Raw genomic sequence first — 18,310 nt, forward strand, 5'->3', positions numbered from 1 at the left:
CAAATGTTAGATTGGCATAGTAAGGGTCTATGCTCACTAAAAAGAAAAAAAATTCAGTTTGAGATTAGTAGTTCTTTTGGAATTTTATTAGTTTAAGAATACCTACCAGATTTGTGCAAGATTGATATTATTCTATAAGCTCACCTGATTTCATACTTAAAACCTTGTTTAATCCTTAAATTGCTCGCGGGAGGACCTAATGAGCGCATCCGGCGTGCTCTCACTGTGCCGGCATACTGGGCTGACATAGGGCAGTCTCATTGTAAGACATGTCATCGACACGAAAGAAGAAGAATCCTTCAATAAAATGCTTAGTACCTACTTATAAGCTTTCACTTTCATATCTACAATAGCATGACACATGAATATGCTTTGCTATTGCTATCATATTATTAACATCCGTTGGAAATATTGGTAAGTATTTTGGTTTACTTTCTCTGAAATTGCTGTTCCCAGAACAATAATATTACCTACATTAAGCAGTAGGTATAAGCCCTTTCAAAAAAAATCTGTGTGTACGAGTCCTAATTTGCAATTTGTCCCTATAAATACAGAAATTTCGCAATAATTGTGTCAGTACATCATAGTCATTCAAGATGGCGGCCATTCCCGCCACTTTAGTTTTATTTTTATACATCACTTTGGCATCAGGGTACACACTTTTGCGTAAGTCAAACTTGCTGTTGCTTATTTCATCATCCTCCGAGCCTTTTTCCCAACTTTTCTGTTGCTTATTTTCTGCCCTATTTCAATTCGATTGTAGGTATTAAGGTGCCACTGTTTAATTTCTGCCTGTTTCCATCATCACTCTTTTCTCCTTAGTATAATCGAATTTGGGATCGGCGCAGCATGTATTTTTCTTCCATACTCCTGTTAGACTTCATCTCGAAAGTAACATATAATTTAATTCAGACATCAATATTTGTTTTACTTCATAGTATACGCACATTAATACTCATTTCGAAATTTAATGTACATATTATCGTATTAAACAACAACCGTACTAAACTTAACTACTAAAGCGCACCAAAAAATTGGTCCTCATCGCTTTTACCCATTTGAATCCGTATCGTCTTTCACTAAATCCGTCGTTTGGTCATCCCCTTCCTGGTCATTCATCATTTTCCTAACCATGGTTGTTTTCGTCGTTTATTTAATGTAGTTTTTTTTTCCTACAGGTGAAGATGACGATAACGAGATAGTATGGCCATCAGAATACCATTTCAAAGGAGAAAAACTGAACTTAAAGTCATCGCTCAAGGAAACCTTCGAAGTATGGTAAGGTTTCAACTTATTACCAGTAAAAAAAATACCTAGATCCATATTTAAACAAAAATCTTCAGTTTTGTTTTTATTGTACAAAAATATTATAGCTTTACGATATTTCTATCTTTATTGCTTACATAGGGACTTTCTATGATACCCCGTCCGGACTACGGGGAAAAGATAAGCCAAGCTGACGTGTTTTTTAATACTGGGTATTAATTGCCACTAACATAAGTTCAATGAAAAGAAAAAATAACACACACACAAATAAATTGCTTTAATATGTAATTCATGAGCACCAAATACAACACCTTACTTATGTTATAAACCCTTCTTCCCCCCAACAGGTACAGCGCCGAACTGAACCGCTCCCGCGTCGACTTCCAAAACGGCAACGTTAAGAAGTACTACTACGGTGACACTGGACATGCTTTCGTGGTAAGAATACATGAATAGCTCATCATCATCAGCCTTTTTATCGTCCCTCTGTTAGGCACAGACCTCTCGTCAAAGTAGATTGATACAGTATTTGTTAAGGTCAATTTTACAAAAGATTGCCCATAAAACACTCGCCGTTCCTATGTGTTTTTGTTGGGAAGAAGAAATGGTGATATAAACTTCCCAGCAACACAAAATTTACTACTGGTATAGGCTCAGGCTCACCGACAGTAAAAGCGTCAGTTTTCTTAAGACAACTGATTACAATGAATTGTCGCGTTCACTTTTCAAGTAAGCAGTTGTTTAGAAAACCGGCCGTTTATCTTGTAGGCGAACTTGGGCACGGTAAAGCTTGGGTCCTGGTTCGTTTTGAAAAGATTTTTTAATAATCTCTAGCTAATAAATAGTTAAGCAGCAACAATATTTCTAGATCCACCCGATCACCACGGAGGAGGTGACCAATGAGGAGGTGTGTCTCGTCAGGCCTGATGTGGATGAGCAGATTGACTTCCTTCCCGACGTCTCCGAACTTACATACACAGGTATGACGCTGTACGCTTATTGGCCCTATTTTGTTACAATTGCATAAATCCTTTGAGCCATATCCTCACTATAGTGCGAAGTAAGTCTGCTTGTCTGTCGTGCTACTGCGCTAAAACTTCTGAACTGACTAAATAATCTAAAGATGGTAATTTTTTTCTCGCTGTGGGAAGTAGTTCCCTCGGGCAGCATGGGGACTACTAAAACGCGGACAAATTTCTTTCTCTTGATTATTTCTTGTACTCCTGAAAGTTAACAGTAGTTTCCATTAAAATGCAATTCATACACTCACATTTTGACTAAGTTCCATCCCTTACATACCTTTACATTTATTTATGGTGTTATTTTGTTTCCAGGTCAAACCATGACTCTTTACGATAAAGTAGTAGACGTATGGTCCAGTACTGAAGAATACGAAGAGAAGGTGCTTCGGGAGACCACTCTCTACGTGTTCAAGACTGATGCAGGCATCGATCTGCCTGTGCAGTAAGTTTCAACCTTATCCTCGTTGTTATAAAGTTCAAAATAGAGTAGAGGAAAGATCCTGTAATAAATTGTATTATGAATTACTAGGATTATGTCAGTGCATGTTCCTAAAAAAAAATTACAAAATGGAAAGAAGAAAAATTGCCTAAAATGTTAAACGAAGTCAAATGCAACTGCATACATTTGAACACGCACTACACTGGACGTTTCATAAAAACCTACCAGCGCTTGCGGATTGTTGCAGATATAGTCATAATCATCAATCGATGTTTTGTGCCTTCGTCTTTTCTGTTTGTCTGTTTTAATTTATACTTAAACAAACTGAATATATACTTCTGATTCTTTCCACCAGGCTAGTCAGAAAGACGTACAACTATGACCTCGGGGAGGTGTCCTCTCACACCATCTCCAACTTCTTCGACTATACTGACGAAATCTCTGAGGAGGAGCTCACCGTCGAAAATGGTAAGTTCTGATTCATTCCGTGTTCATCATCATCATCATGCTCCGATCTCAAGTTCTCATTCATTCTGTCTTCATCATCATCATCATCATGCTCCTGCCCTCTTCCCGATTTTAATTGGGGGTCGGCGCAGCATGTTTTCTCCTTCCATACACTTCTATCTGCTGTCATCTTACAAGTCACATTATTTTAAGCCATGTCGACTTTCACACTTTCACACATCTCATCGGTTCTTTGATTCATTCTGTGTTATCAGATATGTTTTTTGGGAGTTAAATTGCTTGTGTAACCCCGAAAATATGCCGTAATTGTAGACTTTTCAGTTTTGGGCCACAAGACTGTTTGTTTTAGCAACATTTTGGAAATCGTCCGTATGCTATTTGCTAGATAAAGGCTTCTTATAATTTCTACCCGATATTGCTGTTCGAGATATGTGTAACCAAAATTTATAGAACATCTATAACTTTCTGATTAACTATCAGAGACTGAGTAACTGGTGGCCATAACTTTCCCTTTTATTTCGCAGAGGACGATTGCGAAGACCCCTTCGCTGATATTCCGGACTACAAAACCACCATGAAGTTCTACCACCCGGATATCCCGGTGGAGCTTGATGCTGCCTTCGAGATGTACACCAGCCACCACGGCAAGCACTACCAGGATAACGAGCATCAGATCAGGAAGACTATCTTTGAGAAGAACTGGAGGTGAGGATTTTCGTTTCTAGTTGTACCTGCCCATTTCGATGATATTTTGACCACTAGTTGCTTCATTGTGAGCATTTACATTATTTTGTAGGAAAACACCAGATTGAGAAAAACAGGTTATTAAAATAAACGATTGATTCTCAAAATAAAGTTAGATAAAAAGTATAAAAAACCGACCAATTACTTAAAAATACAATGTGTTAATATAGTCCTAACTAGTAGTTAGAACTAATACATATGTTTAACGAATATTTTCACCATAATTCTTCCTTACTTTTCACTGCAAAACCTTATCTCCAATCTTTCCAGAATGGTAGAGGAACACAACCGCAAAAACTTAGGCTTCAGACTGGAACTGAACGATTTCTCCGACAAAACTGATGAAGAGCTCAAGTACTTGGCTGGTACCTTCCCCTCCAGTCGCCAGGACCCTGACATGCTTCCCTTCCCGCATACCCTGCAGGAGATCGATGAACTGGCTGAGGAATTACCTGAGAACTTTGACCTGAGGATTGAAGGAGTTATCACTCCTGTTAAAAGTAAGCTTGAAGATGGTAGAGATGTTTTTCATAAAAGCATGTGTACTATACTTGTGGGTGTAAATGTGCCGAGCTTACGCATGCAAAAGTAATTCGCATATGTACATTCATTAACACAATGATGATAAACTCTTCGCATGAATGGTTCCTTTGGATGATGTTATATCTCCTATGTAAATTCTTCTTCTTTTGTATTTTTTTAACTTGGGAGCGAGGAGCTATCTGCACCAAATATTCACATTCAGGCATATAATTACCTACACCCAGTGCGACGCCGACTATTTTTTTGAAGAGATCTCCAAAGCAACAGTCCCTCTATCATAGCCTAACCATTCATTTGATGTCTAGATCAGGGTCACTGTGGATCTTGCTGGGCCTTCTGTACCACTGCTGCCGTAGAGGGAGCCATCGCCAGGAGCAATGGAGACAGACTGCTGGACCTCAGCGAACAGTCGCTGGTGGACTGCGCCTGGGGGTGAGTGGGGATTTAGACCTTATTGTTATGGGAATAAAGTCTTAATTACTTTTAATCTTGTTGGGCATTTTGTCCCTTGGCTGTCGTAGAGAGAGCTATTCTAAGCAGCAATAGAGATTGACTGTTGGATCCTAGTAAAGCTACTTACTAGGTCCCACCGGTGGTTTCAAATGCTTCTCGCTGAAACTAATACGCACACCCATCGATAGTCACATGACTCTTTTAAAACAGCCTTAAAAATAGTTTTTCAATTTGCGCAATGTTCTAAGCCGCCAAAAAGTTTGACGAGAACTGAATCTCATGTTTGGTCCATAGCTTCGACAACTTGGGCTGCAATGGAGGTACTCTGGACGGTGCCATGAAGTATGTGCTCACTCACGGTATTCCTACTGAGATGGAATATGGTGTCTATGAAGCTAACGTAAGTATTATGGGTTTTACTATCTGGTTTCTAACTACATGTCTCAGCATTATCAATAAGTTACATTGACTATCAGACTTATTTCCTACCAAATATTATACTGTAACTTATCTTTATTTAATTTTATATAAAACCTTGTGCATTTTGTCACTTTCTATGGATACAGAAATTACTAACTGCAAAGCCGTCTTTTAAATTTACTGTAAATTGTTGTCGGAGAACTTCGGTTTTAGCACATTACTTTTCTAGAGTACGATCCTACTTGAAGATGTCCCAACAATAACTCCATTCTTTTAATTCCAGGACGGCTACTGCGCCATCCAGAACATGACAAACCCCTACAAGATCCGCGGCTTCTCTCAAGTGACTCCTCGCAACCCCAACGCTCTGAAGCTGGCGCTGGTGAAGTACGGGCCTGTCACCGTCGGAGTCCACGCCAGCTCCATCATGCAGCACTACTCCAATGGCCTGTTCTATGACTTCTCCTGGTAAGAACAGTAACTTTACTGTAATATACCTGAAGTTAGCTCTCGTGAAGTACGGGCCAGTCACGCCAGCTCCATCATCCTCACTACTTCTATGACTTCTCCTGGTAAAAATACATTGAGAAAATAAACCTTAGAAACAGTTGTCCTAAACGTTTTAAACTTATGCACATATTTATGAACAATCGATACATAAACGTGATATACAATGGTAATAAAGGTACGATAGCATGAAGGCGTCTATTCCATACACACTTCATCTTGAATCCAGTAAAACTTTTAAGGTATGTACTGAATTAATGTAACATTAACGTCCGTTTTCTCACAACAACTGATTATTTTAAAAATTCAAAGTGAAAGTTCAAAGTAAACAGTTGTTTCTAAGAAAATTGTTGTCTCTTCGAGTTCTATCTTAACGTTAAAAACGTACCTAAGACGTTATTGTTATAAAATGTTCTATTTCACCACCACCCTAAGGTAGACTGGCAGAGAACGCCTAAGGCGTTAAGTCCGCCTTTGTACAATGTGCATAAAGGATAAATAAATAAATTAAAGTTAAACAGACGCTTAATACTCAATATTTTATTGCACTCCAAATAAATAAATCTCTCCAAATAATATAAATGTTATCGACACCAATTTTCTAATAATATTTCACAAACTCTTCTCTCCCTTTTCAGTGAGGACTCATACGCCAACCACGGGGTCACCGTGGTCGGTTACGGAGTACGCAACGAGGAGGAGTACTGGATCGTCAAGAACTCCTGGGGCGAGACCTGGGGAGAAGACGGCTACATCCTCATCTCCGCCAGGAACAACAACTGTGGGGTGCTGGACTCCCCCTTCTACCCCATCGTTTAGAATAGAACTATTTAAATAAATTCCACGTGCTTTTTTAGTTTTGTGTTTTATTTATTTTATGGAAACAACTTGTATAAATAGTAGCCTATATATAACCTTCCTTAATAAGTATTTAATAATGAAATATTTTTTGAGTATTGGCTATGTGCGCGACGGTGGCGACGCGTAGCGTTTACAACTTTTAAGGTAGAATTCCGTCCATCGCGACATCGTAGGACGCGCGCGGCCTACGACAGTCGTCGGCCGCGCGCGACAATAGTCAACCTATGAAAATGTATGGCACCGTTGCCGAGGTCCGCGACAGTCGCGCGCGGCCGACGAATTTCGTAAGCCGCGCGCGGCCGTATGCATCTCAACATGGTCTAGCGCTTAGTAACATCTATATAATTTTAGTAAAACCAGAATTGAATTGTTTTTTATTTAGTCGGCAAAAGTTCCTTTTGTTTTCATTACAATACAAATGCTTTTGAATCAGTATTTGGTAGTATCCTTCTTCATTTCTACTTTTTAAAGATAGGGTCGATTGGTAATCTATTTTCATAATACAGCCACAGCAGCACGTCATCCTCCTCTTCTTCAAGGATATCAATTAGCACTTCGACTAGAGGGAACGGACGAACAAAATCTACTAATTTCAAGATAATGCCGCGCGCGGCTTACGAAATTCGTCGGCCGCGCGCGACTGTCGCGGACCTCGGCAGCGGCGCCATACATTTTCATAGGTTGACTATTGTCGCGCGGCCGACGACTGTCGTAGGCCGCGCGAGGCTGCGTCAGCCGCGACCCACGGAATTCTACCTTTACGGAAGCTGTCAAATAATAACAATGTAAACATTATAATTTTCTTTTCAAATATAAATAAAACCAACGATTAAAATAGTATTGTTGACATTATTTAAGTGCAATTTATTTAATAGTTTTACTGAATAAAAACTGGGTTTGAAACTATTATCCATAATATTAGTTTCCAACCACAAACTGAGGCAAAATGCAATAAATTAGTATCAGCCGAGCATGTTAGTGCTTTAATATCCTGTGTTAACAACACCTGTCAAAGACCAGTAATGAACAACAGTAGGGCAAACCTAGTATTCGGCAATTTGTTCAAAATAAATATTCTAAAGGAAGATACTTCGCAACAACAGTCATGGCCCATTTCTTTGCTTTGATTTTGTACTGCAATCAACACATTTGACAGCTGATCCATCCACATTTGTTTCCAATTTCTGCCGTATTGTGCGCTGCGGTCGTTATCTGTCCGCCACTACTCGCTTTGCACATAGCCAATACGTGATTAATTATATCTAACTAGATACTTATTCCTACTTCATAATACCATTAAAATCATAATGTTATTAAAAATAAACTACAGGCCGATATTCTGCATACAATTATTTATTTATAAAATCCGCGATATTCGCGAATGAGCTTATCGTTAGTTGATTTAATTAATTAAAATTCTTAAAGACCTATCCTTTCTTCAAAATAAATTCCAAGCAATAGGACTAAATCTAAATTATTCCAAATGTGAACTCTTTGTAACGGACAATACAGACAGACAAGACATATTTTCAAAATTCTGTGCAATTGACAAAAGTTCTCTTTGTCTCTTCGGTTCCCCAATATTTGAAAATTCATTCTCGAATTTTATTCATGATAAAATACAAAATTTCAATCATATTTCGGACAGGCTACTCCAAATCAATATGCACTCAGCCATCACAATCATCAGATATTGTTGTTTTGGCCCAAAATTAACGTACTATTTGCGTGCTTCCAGTCTATGGAAGCACACAAATCTTTTGGAAAAACTTGACAAAATTATTAGACACACATTAACATCAATTTTAAATGTGGCTTTGGACGACCGAGCCTGGATTCAGGCTACTCTTCCCGTTCGTATGGGAGGGCTTGGCGTCCGCAAAATTTCAAGTATACCTAAGCTTACCGGCCTTTATATCCTCCGTCCATGGTACTGAGAAATTGACCAGGAAAATTCTTCCTCTTACACTGGCCAATTGCGAGGTACCATGTCTGACTGAGGCTGTAGAGGCTTGGAAAATCACTTGCCCGAATACTACTGATCCACCCGTCAACCTGTCCTCCCAGAGACAGTGGGATGAGCCGCTCTGCAGAGTTATACGGAATAATCTGATTAATACGTCAATTTCTTCTGCAGAGCGAGCGCGCCTTCTGGCTGTGAGCGAATGGGAGTCGGGTCTATGGCTTCTTGCACTTCCGTCGTCAAAACATAGGCACCTTGTTTGACGACGTTATTCCCGTGGAAGATGGGTAGGTCTTTAGTATGGGACGGGACCTGTGTCGATACTCTTGCACCATCCCACCTTCCTAGCTCGGCGCGATGTGCTGGTTCCGCTGCTGCGGCTGCAGAGAACCTCAAACGGCGCAAATATAGCACCCTGGTTGGTAACTATACCTTTGAGCCGTTTGGGGTTGAAACCCTCGGGCCGTGGAGTCCAAGTGCTCATCTGCTTTTTAAAGATCTGTCAAAGCGACTTGCTGACACTTCAAGTGACCCAAAGGCTGGTTTTTATTTTGGTCAAAAATTAAGCATTGCCATCCAACGTGGCAATGCTGCCAGCCTCTTGGGTACACTCCCGGTGGGCAGCGATGAGGAGTTTTTTGATGCCATTTTATAATTGTTTTTAGTGTATATATTAGGTAATAAGTTAGTTGTATGTTGTAATATATTTATTATTAAGATAAGATATTGTAAAAAGTTTTTTGTAAATAAAAATGTTATTTTTGTAAAACTCATTAAAATTATCAGTTTCATGATTAAAAGTTTCAAATACTAACTATAACCTAAATTAGTAAAAATCTAGGTACTAATTATGAGCTTTATCTCATTAAAACCAAATATTAGATCGGCAAAGTTAGGGTGTATTTGTTTCAGTTTGAGATCTTTTGGAGTTTGGGTTCTTTTGGAATTTTATTAGTTTAGGAATACACACAGATTCGTTCAAGAATGATATATTATTTTATAAGATCAAATGATTTTAAATGTAAAACCTTGTTTAATCCTTCGATTAAGGGTCAATTCACACTGAAAGAGCAGCGGCCGGCAGCGGCCGTAAGAGCACGGAAAATGTAAGAGCGCGGCGCGAAGCGGCGCCGCGCGGCGCCGCGCGGCCCGCCGCGCTCACGCTCAATCCCTTGCAATTACGGCCGCTGCCGGCCGCTGCCGGCCGCTGCTCTTTCAGTGTGAATTGACCCTAAATGCTGAGTGTAAGCTTTCACTTTTATATCTGCATTAGCACGACACATGCTTTGCGATTGCTATCATAATTAACATCCGTTAGACAATATGTAACATTTTCAGTAGGCACAAGCCCTTTCTAAATTTATATCTGTGTGTACAAGCCCTAATATGCATTTTTTCCCTATAAATATTGAAATTTCGCAAAAATAGTGTCAGTGCATCAAAGAAATTAAAGATGGCGGCGATTCCCGCCACTTTAGTTTTATTTTTATACATCACTTTGGCATCAGGGTACACACTTTTGCGTAAGTTCAACTTGTTTTAAAATATTTTCTCCATATTTTATTCTGATTGTAAAAAAAAAATATGGTTAGCTGCTCTACCGTTTCTGCCTATTTCCATCATCATCATCATCCTGTCTTTATCATTATTTTATTTGGGTCCTTTATACCCCCATTAGATGTCATGATATTCAGACTTCGATATTTAATATAAAACAATATTTCTTTAGGTATACTTCAAGAAAAAACTCTTATATAATTGCTTAAAACTAATAAAGCTCATAAAAAAGTTGGTCCTCATCGCTGTAACATATTTGAATCCATATTCTTTGACACAATCCATCCATACTTTCTTTGATCATACCCTTCTTTTATTATTCAACATTTCCCAGATTGTAAATATTTTCGGGGTTTATCTAACTCGTTTTTTCTTCCTACAGGAGAAGATGACGATAACGAGATAGTATGGCCTTCGGAATATCATTTCAAAGGAGAAAAACTGAACTTAAAGTCATCGCTCAAGGAAACCTTCGAAGTATGGTAAGTTTTCAACTTATTACCAGTTAAAAAATACTTAGAGTCTTAGAAAAAAAAACTTTTTTTTTTTTTTATAAATGTACGTAAAAATTATAGCTTTGACATATTTCTATCTTTTTTGCTTATAAAGGTTCATAGGGACTTTCTATGATTTGCATTTTTATTAAAGTCCTTAGTTACCGACCGGGTAACTAGGAATAAGCCAGACTTGCGTGTTTTTCAGTAGTAATTATTTACCACCAAGATTAGGTTCCTTTATTATCTTCAATAAAAAATCTACAAACCAAATAAGTTACTTATATACTTAAAGTATTAACATTTTTTCTTGCCAGTTCAGTGAACTCGCAAAGATGATTTTATTTATATTATGTTATGTAGATTAGGCTTGTAGTAAGTACTTTTTTTTTATTGTTTAATTTTATTATTTTATTGTTATAATTTTCAATTTTATTTTGTGTAAATATGTATATTGTGTTATTACTACCCAAATGTGTTCAATTTTGTAAAAAATAATATAAGTGCCTCACTAACGCATTGGATTGTATATCTGTAATGTTAGTGATAAGGTTGAAGAATAAATAAATAAAAAATAAATAAATAAAAATATGTAAATTATCATTCATAAATACCCAGTACGTACCTTACCTACTTATGTAATGCAATAAACGCTTCTTCTCCCCAACAGGTACAGCGCCGAACTGAACCGCTCCCGCATCGACCTCCAAAACGGCAACGTTAAGAAGTACTACTACGGTGATACTGGACACGCCTACGTGGTAAGCAAACATAAAAATCTATTCATCATCAACTTTCTTAACCGATTTCTCAAAAAGGGAGGTTCTCAATTCAGATGTTTGTATTTCTATATCGTCCCACTGCTATGCACAGACCTCCTGTCACACAGGGAAGGATTGATAAAAAGGCATTTATTTAAGACTGGTACGGTAGACTGCACGTCAGTGGTAACTGTCTTGCACCTTAACCCGATAGTAATAAGTCGGATTTTCCTGAAGAAATGATGGTAAGAATTCCCTAGCAACACATTTTGTCCCTTTTTTACCTGACTGCCAAGAAAGATATTTGAAGTGAAAAAAAAAATATTTTAAAATATAAAAAATAGATGGCCACCGATATCGGGCACAGGGTCCAAGGTACCGGTGGTTAGGGTCCCAGAGACAGAAACCTCCTCACAATACGCGCCGTATCAAGGAGTAATAGCCTTCTGAATCAATCCCTTGATCCAGCCGCCTAACGAGAGCCTCCTGAGGTGTTGGTCGAGGCTCTTGGCTATTAGACCATTGACCGTAATGACAATCGGCACAATAACAGCCGTGTCGACATCCCACATGGCGACAACCTCGTGCGCTAAGTCAAGATATTTTATTTGTTTCTCTTTCTCAGCTTTCACTAGATTCTCGTCATGCGGGACGGTGACATCGACTATCATCGCGCGGCGCGCTAATCGATCTATCACCACTATACCAGGCTTATTGGCTGCAATAGTCCTGTCAGTGATGATAGATCGATCCCAGTACAACGTGATATGGTCCTTTTCGAGAACTGGGTCGGGCGCATACCTGTAGTACGGTACCTCAAGATCTACAAGTTTGTATTGCAGAACAAGCTGCTGGTGGATGATCTTGGCCACTTGGTTATGCCTGTGCGAATGTTCACCGTTAGCCAAACGAGAACTACCAGATATAATATGTCTGATAGACTCAACCGGATGGTGACATGCCCGACATATGTATGTCAACCGTCCCGTCTTTCATAATATACCTCCGGTAGTTATTCGTCAGGATAACTTCGTCCATAATTGCACATTTCTCCAAATAGGTCACCGAAGCGTAGCCAAGCTACGGACGCATTGAAGTCTACATCGTGGCTATGAAGAGCCCCGAAGAAGCGTCCGTGTAGCTGTTTGCTCTGCCATACCCCCTTGCGATCATGGGTAGTTAGTACCACAGGTCTGCGCCAGTTCTCATTTGCCAACGATAGCGGGGTGAGTCCTTTGTCCACTGCTACCATATCACGATGCATACCCACGTCGCTTTTGAGAAGATATTCTCTGAGACTGCACACCTCACGGTTGTGGAGCGTCTTTGCATTTAAAAAGCCTCGGCCTCCACATTTCCGTGGGATGTACAGTCTCATCACCGACCATCGTGGGTGATGCATTCGTTCTGCGGTCAGCAGCGTGCGGACTCTCCTATCCAGGGCATCCAATTCAGTTTGGGTCCATTTGAGTATGCCGAAGGAGTACATCAGGACTGGCATGACCCAACCATTATAGGCGCGAACCTTGTTGCCGCCTGATAAGGAACTTTTTAGGACCTTATTCAGGCGGCCAAAGAAACGCTCCCGTAACGACTGTTTCATGACAGCCACATTGATGCCTAACCCCTCCACCATACCCAAGTATTTATATGTATCGTTTGCGGAGAGTGATCTCAGGTTTTTAACTTATATTGTTATAGTGAATATTGTTAGTGGTTTTTAACTTTAGTTCATTTATACCTTCGAGAAGACTCTCGACGTGATTGAAAAATATTAAGCTGCAGCATATTTCTAGCTCCACCCGATCACCACGGAGGAGTACACCAATGAGGAGGTGTGTCTCGTCAGGCCTGGTGTGGATGAGCAGGTTGACTTCCTTCCCGATGTCTCCGAACTGACATACACAGGTATGACGCAATATATATTAGTTTTTTTCCGACGTCAAAAATCATCAAATGACCCCTCCCGCTATGGGTTAGCAGCAGTGAGGGAATGTCAGACTCTAACTGACTAAAAACCGTCGTGTTCCGTCATAAGCCTTTTATGTGACAGGGCTGCGGTATCTCTTTCGAACAACCCGCTGTGACACTATATGCCGTAGTGTTTATTTGCCCTATTTTATCACAAATTGGTAAATAAGATATAATATATATAATAATTGAATAAATAATTTAAGTTCCATTCCTGAAATTCCCAAATTGAGGTACCTATATTTCCCTTTAATATTCTGTTTCCAGGTCAAACCATGACTCTGTACGACAAAGTAGTAGACGTATGGTCCAGTGCTGAAGAATACGGAGAGAAGATGCTTTGGGAGACTACTCTCTACGTGTTCAAGACTGATGCAGGCATCGATCTGCCTGTGCAGTAAGTTTCAACCCTATGCTCGTTGCTTTAACGTTGAAAATAGAGTAACATTAAAAAATACTGTATTAACTTATATTATGAATACTAGTATATACTAATGATATAAACGTAAATGAAGTTTTTTTTTTAAGTTATTACACCTTACAAATAGGTCTGTTTGATATCAAAACTATTTTCTTTGAAGATTGTTACAATCAACATTAGAGCATTCAACTAAATACGTCTGATACCTTCCACCAGGCTAGTCAGGAAGATGTATAACTATGACGTCGGGGAGGTGTCCTCTCACACCATCTCCAACTTCTTCGACTATACTGACGAAATCTCCGAGGAGGAGCTCACCGTCGAGAATGGTAAGAGAAACGTTGACATAAAAACCGTGATATACCGATTATGATTAATTTAAGACCAGGATCAGTTTCACCAGTTACCGATAAAGTTTCAGTTAGTATGGTATCTGTCAGATACTCAGATATAGGCTGCTCATAATTTCTGACAGATACTAAAAGTTCTTGTTTATCTGTCAGATAAGTTCTTGATTTGCTATCAGAAATTTTATCAGTACCTTATGGAACTGGGCTTAGGATGAAACTGTCCATAACTCTCCCTTTTATTTCCCAGAGGATGATTGCGAACACCTGTTCGCTGATATTCCGGACTACAAGACCACCATGAAGTACTATCACCCGGATATCCCGGTGGAGCTTGATGCTGCCTTCGAGATGTACACCACCCACCACGGCAAGCACTACCAGGATAACGAGCATCAGATCAGGAAGACCATCTTTGAGAAGAACTGGAGGTGAGATTGCATTAATTTCAGGCCCGTTTCGATGGCGAGCGTTTATTCACGCGCTCCTCAGACAGCTTCAGAAGGAACGTGATGGGTTTTAGTCAGTTGGAGTCTGACACTCCATTACACTGCTAACCCACAGCGGGTAGAGTGGAGTCATTTGATGATTTCCTATCGCAATTTTCAGCTGAAGGTACCATCTTGCTAGGTAACTTTATCGTTTGACAGATTTTCCATATACACTTGAGTTTCATATGATAAATAATAATGAGGTGATTTAAAGATTGCCAAGGCTTAAAACAGAAAATTGCCAGCTTTAGAACATTCTTATTTTTCACCAATATTTCCACCATAAATCTTCCGTACTCTTCACAATTCAGTTACTACAAAACCTTATTTAAATACAACATCACCACCGCTTCCAGAATGGTAGAAGAACACAACCGCAAAAACCTGGGCTTCAGACTGGAACTGAACGACTTCTCCGACAAAACTGATGAAGAGCTCAAGTACTTGGCTGGGACCTTCCCCTCCAGTCGCCAGGACCCTGACATGCTTCCCTTCCCTCATACCCTGCAGGAGATCGATGAACTGGCTGAGGAGTTACCTGAGAACTTTGATTTGAGGATCGAAGGAGCTATCACTCCTGTTAAAAGTAAGTTTGAAGATGTAGGAGAATTCAATTTTATGTAACTTTGACTATCAGAATAAGCCTATTTAATATTATTTTGAAGTGAGCTACCAGTCTAATCATGCCATGGAACAACTACCTAACCTACCTGACCTCCTCAATCCAACAACCAGCATCCCTTGAAAAAACTGGTCTAGCAAATTTTTTGCTAGAGTCTAGTATTATTAGAAACTGGGATAAGAAGTCAACTTATTCTGTTTCTTTTTAGTATGAAAAAATTATCTTAGGCTTAAAGACACCAACTTCCAGAGCAATATATCTAAAAGTATGTCAGTTGAATGTTCTGAGTTTTTAAAGTTGTTTTTGTAAATATGTGTTTTTTGGACCCAATATTACTTGCGCAACAGGAGTGAATACCATGCTTTGAATCAAATCTCATAGCAATAAAACAATGCTTCAATCTGATAACCCCTCCAATCTCCAGACCAGGGTCACTGCGGATCCTGCTGGGCCTTCTGCACGACTGCTGCCGTAGAAGGAGCCATCGCCAGGAGCAACGGAGACAGACTGCTGGACCTCAGTGAACAGTCGCTAGTGGACTGCGCTTGGGGGTGAGTGCGTTATTGTGCGTTGTGTCTTAAATAAAGTCTTAATTACATATAATGTCTTGCAGATCTTGTTGGGCATTTTGTCCCTTGGCTGTCGTAGACAGAGCCATTCTAAAGAGCAATGGAGACTGACTGCTGGATCCAAGTAGAGCTACTTACTGGGTCCCGTTAGTGGTTTCAGATGCTTTCCGCCGAAACTACTAAGCACACATCGATGGTCACATGACTCTTTTAAAACAGCCTTCCTCGGTACACGGGGTTTGACATTGAAACAATTTTGCAATGTTCCGAGCCACCAAGAAGTCTATCGAGAACTGTATATTATATTTGGTTCACAGCTTCGACACTGCGGGCTGCGCCGGTGGTACTCTGGAAGGCGCCATGAAGTACGTGCTTACTCACGGCATTCCTACTGAGATGGAATATGGTGTCTATGAAGCCAATGTAAGTATTTACTATAGGTTCTTACAGAAGAAGGCTGAATACCTTCTTCTGGATATTTCTTGGCGTCATCTTGCAGTTACAGCGACTGCCTATCAGACCTGCACTACTAGTGTATACTAATTACTGATTTTACTAATCTCTTATTCTTCTTCTTGATATATTTATTTGTTTTTGCCTTGGGTTTTTTTGTGATCTCGCTAACGATTACGACTGAAAATACATTCTGGTTTTTGACTACGGGTCAAAATTGAAAATAAAAATCACACCACTTTTAGCATGGTGTCTACCACTAAGGTTAGATAAGCTACATCCTCATCTCCACGATACAACCTTATTTGAAGATCTTGTATCCCAACAATAACCCCGTTTCCTTCACTGCCAGGACGGCTACTGTGCCATCCAGAACATGACAAACCCCTACAAGATCCGCGGCTTCTCTCAAGTGACTCCTCGCAACCCCAACGCTCTGAAGCTGGCTCTCGTGAAGTACGGGCCAGTCAGCGTCGGAGTCCACGCCAGCTTCTACATGAAGCACTACTCCAGCGGCCTGTTTTATGACTTCTCCTGGTAAGAATATAGATTTTAAAAATAAACTGTACAAAACTGCCTGTTATCATTAATTTTTAAACTTTTGCGATTTGTACACATATTTACAAACAATTGAGACAAAAATTACTGTAAAATTACTAAAGCATAAAAGTGCCTTAAGCCCACATACACGGCATTTGAATCCGATACAACTTCACCATTAACCGACAACATAAACGTCAGTTTTCATAAAACAACTGTTTATTTTGAAACTAAAAGATTTAGTTCATGGTAAACACTTGTTTTAGGAAAAGGACGTTTATAATCCCCGTGAAAATGAGCCTACTATATTTGTTGTTAAACAGACTTTGACACGTGTTTAAGACCATTTTGCAAAGGAAACGTACGCCCAACTTTCCACGTATATTTTTTACACCAATTTTCCTAAACAGATTTTCAAACTCTTCTTTCCCTTTTCAGTGAGGACTCACGCGCCGACCACGCGGTCACCGTGGTCGGTTATGGAGTACGCAACGAGGAGGAGTACTGGATCGTCAAGAACTCCTGGGGCGAGAACTGGGGAGAAGACGGCTACATCCTCATCTCCGCCAAGAACAACAACTGTGGAGTGCTGGACTCCCCCATCTACCCCATCGTTTAGAATAGAACTATTTAAATAAATTCCACGTGCTTTTTTAGTTTTGTGTTTTATTTATTTTATGGGAACGAACGATGTAACCTTCTTTGATAATTATCTAATAATTAAATTTTTTTAAAGTATTTACTGAACAAGCAAAGACCAACTTTGTACAACATACAAGTAGAGCCATCTATTGGCGTTTTCATGAAACGTCTGGAACGAATAAGGCAACTTCCTCTCCCCTTACGAACATAGCACTATAGCAGAGTGCATAATTATTGCAAAATATCATTAAAAAAACCTATTCGCTTTAATTGTAATTAAATTGAATATCATAATAATATTTCTGTTTTTAAAATGTACTGTGTTACACCAAGTTGGCAATATTGTAAATAGCGCCATCTATCGGAATTTTCCCGAACTATTTGCAAAGTCTTGGTAATAAACTGTCATAGCGACATTAATGGGTTATGTCTTCGTTTTCCCACATTTTATTATAACGCATTAATTTTTATAACATCTTTATTGCATGTTAGGATACGTGACCGAGTTTCGAAAAACATTTTAGTTAAAATGTTACTGCGTGTCCGCCGTGTGTGTGAAATAAACTTTGAAAATATTGTTAAACACATTTATCGAAGAATTTACGCGAATATCCTGAAAAAAATTGCTGATAAAACCTGTAAGATACCTGAATACCTCCGCAAAACTGGTATTCAAAGAACATTTTTCTCTTTTAATCACAATTTTAAAAGTATAGGCAGATATGAATACTTTTCTTTTTTTGGTAGGTGAAAAAG

The 18,310-nt window shown here is 39.3% G+C and overlaps 2 protein-coding genes across 2 annotated transcripts; both read left to right on the forward strand.

Annotated features, from left to right (window-relative positions):
- Positions 1–516: 516 nt before the first annotated feature.
- Positions 517–6,718, forward strand: LOC110377415 (procathepsin L). The gene is made up of 12 exons (XM_064041450.1): positions 517–666; positions 1,179–1,278; positions 1,614–1,704; positions 2,135–2,246; positions 2,601–2,730; positions 3,083–3,195; positions 3,720–3,900; positions 4,210–4,439; positions 4,788–4,914; positions 5,230–5,335; positions 5,639–5,823; positions 6,501–6,718. The coding sequence occupies exons 1-12, from the start codon at positions 597–599 to the stop codon at positions 6,679–6,681; spliced, it is 1,626 nt and encodes a 541-aa protein (XP_063897520.1). The 5' UTR covers positions 517–596; the 3' UTR covers positions 6,682–6,718.
- Positions 6,719–10,050: 3,332 nt separating this feature from the next.
- Positions 10,051–17,568, forward strand: LOC110377414 (cathepsin K). Its single transcript, XM_049845873.2, has 12 exons — positions 10,051–10,209; positions 10,626–10,725; positions 11,408–11,498; positions 13,295–13,406; positions 13,737–13,866; positions 14,107–14,219; positions 14,488–14,668; positions 15,085–15,314; positions 15,775–15,901; positions 16,237–16,342; positions 16,725–16,909; positions 17,351–17,568. Exons 1-12 carry the CDS (start codon positions 10,140–10,142, stop codon positions 17,529–17,531), a joined length of 1,626 nt encoding a protein of 541 aa, XP_049701830.2. The 5' UTR covers positions 10,051–10,139; the 3' UTR covers positions 17,532–17,568.
- The last annotated feature ends 742 nt before the right edge of the window (positions 17,569–18,310 follow it).

The sequence above is a fragment of the Helicoverpa armigera genome, chromosome 25 (assembly GCF_030705265.1).
Source record: "Helicoverpa armigera isolate CAAS_96S chromosome 25, ASM3070526v1, whole genome shotgun sequence".
Classification (NCBI taxonomy): domain Eukaryota; kingdom Metazoa; phylum Arthropoda; class Insecta; order Lepidoptera; family Noctuidae; genus Helicoverpa; species Helicoverpa armigera.

Bases quoted from the DNA above. Each gene is read 5' to 3' on its own strand.
- LOC110377414 (XM_049845873.2), top strand. From the start codon at position 10,140: ATGGCGGCGATTCCCGCCACTTTAGTTTTATTTTTATACATCACTTTG. The intron at 14,220-14,487 runs GTAAGAGAAACG...TTTATTTCCCAG, and splicing joins GGAGCTCACCGTCGAGAATG to AGGATGATTGCGAACACCTG. The intron at 15,315-15,774 runs GTAAGTTTGAAG...TCCAATCTCCAG, and splicing joins AGCTATCACTCCTGTTAAAA to ACCAGGGTCACTGCGGATCC.
- LOC110377415 (XM_064041450.1), top strand. From the start codon at position 597: ATGGCGGCCATTCCCGCCACTTTAGTTTTATTTTTATACATCACTTTG. The intron at 3,901-4,209 runs GTGAGGATTTTC...CAATCTTTCCAG, and splicing joins ATCTTTGAGAAGAACTGGAG to AATGGTAGAGGAACACAACC. The intron at 4,915-5,229 runs GTGAGTGGGGAT...TTTGGTCCATAG, and splicing joins CTGGTGGACTGCGCCTGGGG to CTTCGACAACTTGGGCTGCA.